We start from the raw sequence: 9,022 nt of genomic DNA, 5'->3' as shown, positions 1-9,022 counted from the left end.
GGCATGTTGTCTTTCTGTTTGTTGTTTCTTTGGCCCCCTTTTGCCTCCTTTTCCTCTATGTCCCACTTTGTGAAAGCTTTTAGTGTCTTTCATATTGGTTTCTTTACTTCTATTCTTTGTGTTGCCAAGAGGGCAGTCTCTAAAAAAGTGGCCATGCTCATGTAATCTACAACATCTAAAGGGAATATGTTCGTAATCTACTGTTTGCACCCATTCTTCATCAAAAACTTCCAAGATGACCTCATCTAGTAGGGCTCCTGATAGGTCCATCTCGACACATATTCTCGCAAAGGAGGTGTATTATCCCCTTCTGGTGGCCTCAGATGCATTAACAAAACGTCCTAGTTTATTTCCTATGGCAGATAACGATTATATTTTGTAGTAATCAAGAGGTAGAGAGTAAAGTCTTACCCAGACCAGAACCGAAGTAAAAGTCTCGCTCTCTGGGACAAAATTCATCATCCACAGCCGCATGTAGAGGCCCGATGCTACGTAGAAGTAGGGTCCTCCTTCAAACACCCTGTCTTTATCCTCAATATTTGTGAAGACCACAATGAAGAAACCCTTTGACCCAAGGTATAGGTCTATGCTTCCTTTTGGTTTCCAATGGTATTTGTCCATGCTTGTAATTCCTTTTCAGTGGGCCATAATCCCATGAATTTGAAAATGATAGCATAGGTCTACATGTGATCCCTGTGCGCCTATAGGGCAGGATCATTTAAAACTACTCTGGGAGTGACCTCAGCCTTGGGTTTGCAGGGCCCCTTCTATGCCTTGTTTTCTGCTCCCTGTTTCTTATCTTCTTCCTCCTTATCTTTCATGTTGTTTTCCTCTCTTGGTCTGGTGATCTCCTGATCCTCTTCCATATTCTTATCCCTATTTTCTGAAGGCCCTCTGACAGATTCTGAAGGTTTTTTGCCTCTGCTGGCCATTTCCTGCTTGTAGGAGGGAGTGGAGCTCCCCCCTTTGCACGCCTCCATGGTACTCAGAAACCTGCAACCCTAGCTGTTCGCTCCTCCTTTTATATCATTTTCATTTCATCAATGTTATTAAATATAATTACTATAAAAAATGTTATTATTTATTATTGGCATAGTCTAACTTATAAATGAAATGGTCTTTTTCATGACAATTTTTCTAGTTAATTTCAATCAAAATCCAATAGAGATTTTTAATAACTTGAGTTTAGATTGTTTAATCTACATAATTTGAGCACCTCGGAGTTTTCTTAGGGCACTAAATCCATTTATGCATTCAAAAATTTATTTTAAGCAATAACAAAAATTTTAAATTGTATTGCCGGATTTTGGTGAATTTCGGTGAAAAAATCTATTTTGTCTATAAATTAGACTACACCTATATTTTTTCCCCAAGGAAAAATTGTAACTTTCTAGTAATTTGGAAAATTACATGTTGTAGATACCTAAAGACATATGTTGTATTATAGGCCATAGCCTTCAAAAAATAAGTCTGTACAAAAATAACCCACAAAGTGTATACACTGCCTGTTTAGTAAAAAGATTTATACAAAAATATACAAGTCATAGATAGCTTATGTGTACTACAGTATACTATTTGTAATTAGCGCCTATGAACCCTCTGATATAGTTGATCAATGTATGGCCTGTGGTAGTACTGAAAATGCTCTACCTCCCACTACTCTTGAATTAACAATAGACCTCTGGGCTGGTTTGCGGCCTCCTTGGATAATTGATCGACAATGTGATTGTGTTCCCTGTAAATGTCTATATAAGAAATATAATCAAATTGAGTTTTTAAATGCATGGCATCATCCAATATGTTCCTAAGTGAGTGCACATGAGATGGAAATGTGTTATTGAACCAATTAATAATGATTTTGGAGTCACCGAAAATTTGTAGGTGTCCACATTCATGTGCCAATGCAAAGTGTAGCAAGTATTTGAATGTGATGAGTTGAGAAAAGTTATTAGTAACAACACCCAATCCCATCCAAATATGGTAAGAATTATTTTCTTATAAGTGTAATAAAATGCCCCCCCCCCCCCCTCCCCCACCCCCCACATCCTTGTTCTTGAGTGGATCTGTCAAAATAGTCCCAAGGTTGATTATGGCTAATAGCTTCAGGTATCACTATTTGAATAGAAGGAGTATTATCATCATAAGGAACCTCATGAAATGCCTTGATAATATGATCAATTGCTATGGGCCACTGAATATTTTTGCTGCCGAAGATGGTATCATTCTTTTTCAACCAAATAGTCTAGCATATAATCAATGGGAGATTGCGATTTTTTAGATTTGAGGACCCAACCCACTAGTGGTTCCAAGCATCCAATATATTTTGACTGAACCATTGTTGTGTGATAGCGAGGGAAGAGAGGAATTGTTCCCATATGTGGCAAATAGCGAGACAAAGAAGGATGAGATGATCATTTGATTCCTTTACCTGTTAGCATAAGACACACCATTTCGAACCATAGTGAGATCATTTCATTAGATTTTCCCAAGTAGGGGTCTTGTTCATTAAGACATTCCACATAAATATTTTGGTGCGAGGGGGAGCTTTAAGTTTCCAAAGAGATCGCCACCAACCCTCCAAAGAAGGTGCCTTGTGAGCAACATGAATGATGGGGTATCCTTCCTTGGGGGAATATGGTCCATGTGATTCATGTACCCAGATGAGTTTGTCATCTTCATTTGTTTTACGGAAATGTGATTCAATCAATTATGAGTTATATCGCTCCCAGTCCTACATCCACTGGTCAAGTATTCCTAAATAGGAGGTAGATTTCCATACCTGCATAGATATAGTGGAGTTCTCAGAGTCTGCAATATAAACAATCATAGCAATGCCCCTATCTTTGAGAAAATTTATGAGATCAGGAGGAAGGCAGTACATATTACCACAACTAGTCCATGGCTCCAAACTAATGCAAAATTATGTGCCTCCTTTAATGCGCCAAATAAGGTCATTTCTGATGGTGGGAAGAGTATGAAGGACATCCCTCCTTATTATTGAAATTCCTTGCCTGTGCCATGAAGGGAATCTTATCCATTCCATCATGTGTAATGACCATATGTGTTTATATAATACCACCTCTATCCAAGGACTTCAAGAATTAAGTATCAGCCATCCCATCTTGGTTGTTATTGCATGTGCAAATTAAGGAATATATTTTAGTCCCCAACCTTCCTGTTTCTTGAGCAGTGTGATATGATTCCATCCCACCCAAGAAAATGACTTCCCCTCCTTGTGAGAATTCCAAAGGAATTTATAGCAAATTATTTAGATTCGAGATAGTATACGTTTAGGTATCCATGCCAAGGACATCCAATATACCTGGGTAGCTTCCAAATTGGATTTAATAAGAACCAATCTCTCTACTCTGGATAAGAATTTGTGATTCCAGTTCATAAGTCATTTTTCTACCTTGGCCACAAGCCAGATTGAGTCCACTATTTTATAGCCATGTGATTTGATATGAAAGCCTAGTTACTTAAGTGCATCTTCAAATAGATGTCTTTGAAATGGGAATCTCGGATATGCATATCGAGTTCCCTGTAGAGAGCATGCAGGGAAAGTAATGGAAGACTTTAGCCTATTTGTTTCCATCCTAGTGGCATCACTGAAAAGTAGCATGATATCATAGAATGTAGAGAAGTCCTGAATGCCTCCATTGAGGAAGATAAGTACATCATCTACAAATAGAACATGAGAGATTGTGTAATGGTATGTTATCTTGAGAGCATGAATACGCCCTTCTATTCATACTTGTAATATAAATATGCTTAGTCCTTTCATAATGATCAAAAATAGAAGTGGAGAAATGGGGCACCCTTGTCTGAGACCATGCTCAACATCAAAGAAATTGGAGGCATAACCATTGATAAGAACACTGAATGATATAGTAGAAATGGAACACATGATCCATTGAATGAAAATGAGGGGGAAGACTAAATGTGTAAGAAGCATTCTAAGATAAAGCCATCTAACCCAATCAAAAGCTTTACAGAGATCAATTTTGAGAATGGATCCTTTTAAATGCTTCATCTTAATGGAGTGAAGAGCTTCTTGAGAAGTACCAATGGCCTCGTGTATTTTTCGATTGTGAAGAAAGAAAAATTGCTCATAAGAGATATGTGCAAAGAGTATAGGCTTGATACGGTTGGCGACAATTTTGGTAATAATCTTGTATAGACAGTTGCAGAGGGAAATGGGTCGAAAATCATTGAAGGATTGAGGAGAGTCTACCTTGGGAATGAGGGCTACAAAGGTAGAATTGATAGACTCGTACAAGCGACCAGTGGTCCTGCATTCGTCCACCACCTTAACAAGGTCTAGTCCAATAATCTCAAAAAAAAGCTAAATAGAATTCAACTGTCCATCGATATGGACCAAGGCTTTTATCCTTCTTGAACCATTTAAGAGTTGTTTCTAGTTCCCCCATGGATACAGGGTTACTAAGATCTTTTGTTTCATCCTGGTCGATGAATCGAGGGAAAATCCTACCAATTTAGACTATTTTGGCAAGAGAGACCCCAGGTGGAGCGTTAAATAGATGATGAAAGTGTGTAGTTCCAATATGAGACAGTCGTTGAAAGGTGTATGCATAGTATCCATTTTCAGTACACATCTTCCATATAGTGTTACTAGCCTGTATTCCCTTCACAAAATTATGGAAGAATTTTGTAATGTCATCCCTAGCCTCCATCCATATGGCTCTACTCCTAAGTCGCTAGGTCCCCTCTCAATCTTTAATTATTTTGGTCATCTGAGCCTCTAAATCAGTAAGAGTGTTTTTAGGTTCATTAGAGGGGAAACCTAATCCTTGCTTATCCATCAGCTCAACAAGCTTGTTCTCTATAATGCACAGTGTCTGATCATCTCGGGCTCACTTGGTTTTTTCCTATTGAATAGATAGGATCTTAAGATCAATGAGATTGCAACAAAAACCTTTTGTCATAGTCCTCCCCTAAGTGGGTGGATGAGTTCACTAGAAATCAGTGACCAATTTGTTATAATCAGGATCCATCAGCCAAGTTGAGTTGAATTTAAATGGTTCTCTAGGTTTATAAAAGGATCTTGCCAATTCCAAATAGATAGGAGAGTTGTCTGAGATACCACTAGATCCTACCCATTGTCGATAGTATGTTTGGTTTTTAAAAAATTTCCCTTAATGAGAAAATGATTCAATCGCCAAGCCAGAGCTACTTCTCCTATTCTTTTGTTATGCCAAGTTGTTTTCATCTTATTGATAGGGATATCAATCAAATGGTGTTGCTCAATAAAATCTGATAGGGGGTCTAGCTGTGCATTATTTCCCTAGGATTCCTCATGACCAATTGTGAAATTAAGATCCCCTCCCATAATAAGATTATTGGAATTAGTCAGGGAAAGGTAGACTAAGTGATTCCAAAAATCAACTCTCTTGAGATAGGGTGCATACATATTGATGATTTTGAAGTCCCTACCCATTTCTGAGGAGTAAATGTCCATGCCAATAAATCCAGAACCCCCCTTAGGATGAGATGATGTTGATAGTGCGGGGATTGATGGCAAGTGCAATCCCCCCAAATTAACCATTGACATCAAGAGCATGAAAGCTCCATCCTGTCTTCATAGAGAAGAACTGAGATTAATTGCTTAGCCTTCCTGAGGGTTTCTTGTAAATAAATGTTGTCAATCTGCTCTAAATCCATCAGTCTTTTGAGGGCTAATTTTTTAGCGGGGATAACCAAACCTCTACAATTAAAGGACATCCACTTCATGGATGAAACTAAGAGAGGGTGTTCGATGCTCTCAGAACCCTGTCAAGAGTGGATTGTCTTACCTGGGCCGCATTTGCCCTATGTTGGATAATATCTTTTGAAATAAATGATTGTCAACCCCGAGGGATCTTGGTGGATTTAGGAGGGGAGATAAGACCAATCCCATATGGCTTAGGTTGGAGAGACACCTGGGAATAGAGATTGTAGGAATGTGATTGCCGAGATGAAATGGAGGGATCATGAAAAGTGGATGTGATGGACAGTCTAGGGGCAGTGGGAGGGGTGGTTGAAAATGTTGAATTAGGAAGATCCAAGGGACAAGTGAGAGGGGTGGTAGACATGCAAGTAATGGACAAAAATGCAACACGTAATTATTGTGTAGGATAAGATAAAGTAACAAAGCAACAAAGTGGAGGAAAGGTACCCGAAGAGAGAGCGGTCACAGTTGTAGCATGAGATCTCGTCATGGGCGAAGAAGGAGGCTGGGGAGAGACAAAATAAGTTGGATGTGTAGTGCCACCATCAATTGCTTGTGGTTAGGTGGAGTGAGGAACCTACCCATCCACTGCTGATATTTCCATAGGTCTATGTAGATCCATGTCTTTGTGAGGGGACGATGCCAAAGTAACTAAAGGGAAATCTTTGAGGAAATTTCCAACCTTATGACACCTTCTGCACTGAAATGGCACTCCTTCGTAATCAATAAATTGAATTTGGGTGAAATATCTCTAGCGTAGAGTAATATTATCCTCTAGACCTTCCCTAGTATCTAGGTAAACTAGGATGCCAGCCAAATATTTATTGCCCGTAGTGGTATAGGACTTATCATAGTCTAAGAAGGTGCCTATGGCATTACCAATACGAGTAGAAATATCTTCATACCAAAAGTGCAATGGGAGTCGAGGAAGGCGAACCCAAAGCGATCCAGCACCTAATTGTTCCCATTCAGGATCGAAAAGAGGGCTCCATCTCTTGAGGAGAACAGGAGTGAACTCAATGTGCCTATATTTGTATAGAATCCAAGAGTTGTATTCCTCCTTGTGAAAAATGAGGGCGAAACATCCTCGTGTCAGAGTCGTAACAGTTGGAAGTTTCTTAAGAGAATTACCCCAAATCTCCATAACCCAGAGACGTAGGCATGTAGCAGAATAAGTTCTACCCCTGACTTGGCCCACCAAAACCCTATTCGTTCTGTCCACCACCTCACCCATATTAACACCTTAACCAAAACAGAGGGAGAGATCCTTACGAGATGCCTTGATGCACTTGTTCTTCTTGGCTTTGCTAGAGTGGCGTGCCATCAGATGGTACCGAAGGGGATCCTATCAACCTAGGTTATCTGCATGCGAGATGGGGTTAGAAGTCTATGGATTGATGGTTGGAATGTCAAAGTAGCCGGAAGGGAGAGATGACTGCCCCGGATTGGTGGAAGGATGATGGATGGTGGAAGAGGCCAGGATATGGGGGGGGGGGATCAATGGCAGGGTCTATCCCTACCGATGAAGGAGGGATGGATGAGGAAGGATGAAGGGTAGAATCCAGAGAGAGAAAATCAAATGATGGGGTAGGAGGGAGCCGTGAGACAAGGAGGTTAAGAGTGGTTGGTGATAAAGGAGGGAAATCAAATCCCGACGAAGCAGTGGAGAGAGCAGAGAATGGCAGGTAGGGCACGGAGGGGACAGGATTTGCAAGGAAATATGACGATCTTCTCCACGGCGAAGGACAAGTGCATGGGGCCCTATAACCAGCACTTTTAGCAATGTGCTAGGGTGTGACCAAATAGGCTCGTAGGGATTCAGATCAACCGAATAACTGACATCATCGATCTCCATTCCGAAAAACAACAGATAGTAACAACACCACAGGTAATAGGCCGTAGGAAAGGCTGACAACAATCCACAAACCGTCACGGTGATAGTAGACTATGCCTTTATTATTTATTATTATTATTAAATTAATTATTTACTATAAATTTATAATTAAATTATAATTAATAAATATTTGTAGTAACACTATTTTTTATTCAATTATTCAATATTACTTAATTATTTAATAATTTTAAGTTATTTAATTTTTTATATTTTTTAATATAATATTATTTTATTATTAACTAAAAATATTTATTAATAGAAATAACAGCAATTGTAATAATTATTTACTAATAACAATAATTATTTTAATATGCTTATAACAATCATTAATAAAGTTTAATTATTTTTATTAATTATAATTATAATAATATCTTTTATTGTAATAGTTTTTTTTGTAATATTATATTTATTATTATATATTCATCAATGGCTTGTGTGGTAGATATAAATGATGCCTTCTGCGTATATCAACTATATTTTATTAATTAAATATAGTTGTGCCAGTTTATATATATATATATATATATATATATATATATATATATATATATATATATATATATATATCTATATCTATATCTATATATATATATATATATATATATATATATATAGATATATATATATATATATATATATATATATATATATATGTAAGATTGGTAGGACTACATCTTCATCATGTCCAACTTCTCACCTCGATTGAGGGGATAGCATAAGATTTGAACCCAAGGGCCAAGACTTCTACTTCAGTGAGACTTCATTTCCATGGCCATTGCTAATTAAGCTACCCCAAGCGGACTAGTTGTGCCAGTTTATATTAGTTATAAAAGTTATATATATATTAATATATATATATATATATATATATATATATATATATATATATATATATATATATATATATATATATATATATATATATATATATGCTTTCTATAAAGTTTATATATTTTACATTGAGTTAACACATAATTATAAGATACGAGCTAATTAACTTAGGATTATCTACAAATAAATCTATACAAAATTTCACAATGGAAGTAAACCAGATGCGCATGGCGGAGAAAGCAGTCAAAACTCAATGGACTTATATCTTTCAATGTAAGGTGTCCAACCAAGAATATTATAAATTATGGGATATATTTTGAAGAAATGATGGAAGATAAGGTGATGATAAATGATGTGTAAAACAGTTTTGACCAACAATCAGAGTACTAACTACAAGGACCAAAAAAAAGATGTATCAAGATGATCAAATCCCGAAGGAGTGAGAAGCATCAAAGTCAAATAATGATGAAAGGGGAAACCATTGACCAAATCATGTGCAATCCAAAGGAGAATTTTCTGAAATTTGTGTTGTGGGGGGCTTCATTTTGGCTCAAAATGAAAGGGGTTTG

At 37.4% G+C, this 9,022-nt stretch overlaps 1 protein-coding gene across 1 annotated transcript; it reads right to left on the bottom strand.

Moving 5' to 3' along the window:
• Nucleotides 1-6,479: 6,479 nt before the first annotated feature.
• Nucleotides 6,480-6,962, bottom strand: LOC149239155 (uncharacterized). Its single transcript, XM_089369771.1, has one exon. The coding sequence runs from the start codon at nucleotides 6,960-6,962 to the stop codon at nucleotides 6,480-6,482; it is 483 nt and encodes a 160-aa protein (XP_089225897.1).
• Between the last annotated feature and the right edge of the window lie 2,060 nt (nucleotides 6,963-9,022).

Source organism: Pinus tabuliformis, chromosome 8, assembly GCF_031772625.1.
Source record: "Pinus tabuliformis cultivar Carrire ecotype Pingquan chromosome 8, CPIR1, whole genome shotgun sequence".
Classification (NCBI taxonomy): Eukaryota; Viridiplantae; Streptophyta; class Pinopsida; order Pinales; family Pinaceae; genus Pinus; species Pinus tabuliformis.
Note: the sequence above shows the minus strand (reverse complement) of the source record. Positions and strands in the feature narration are given on the sequence as shown.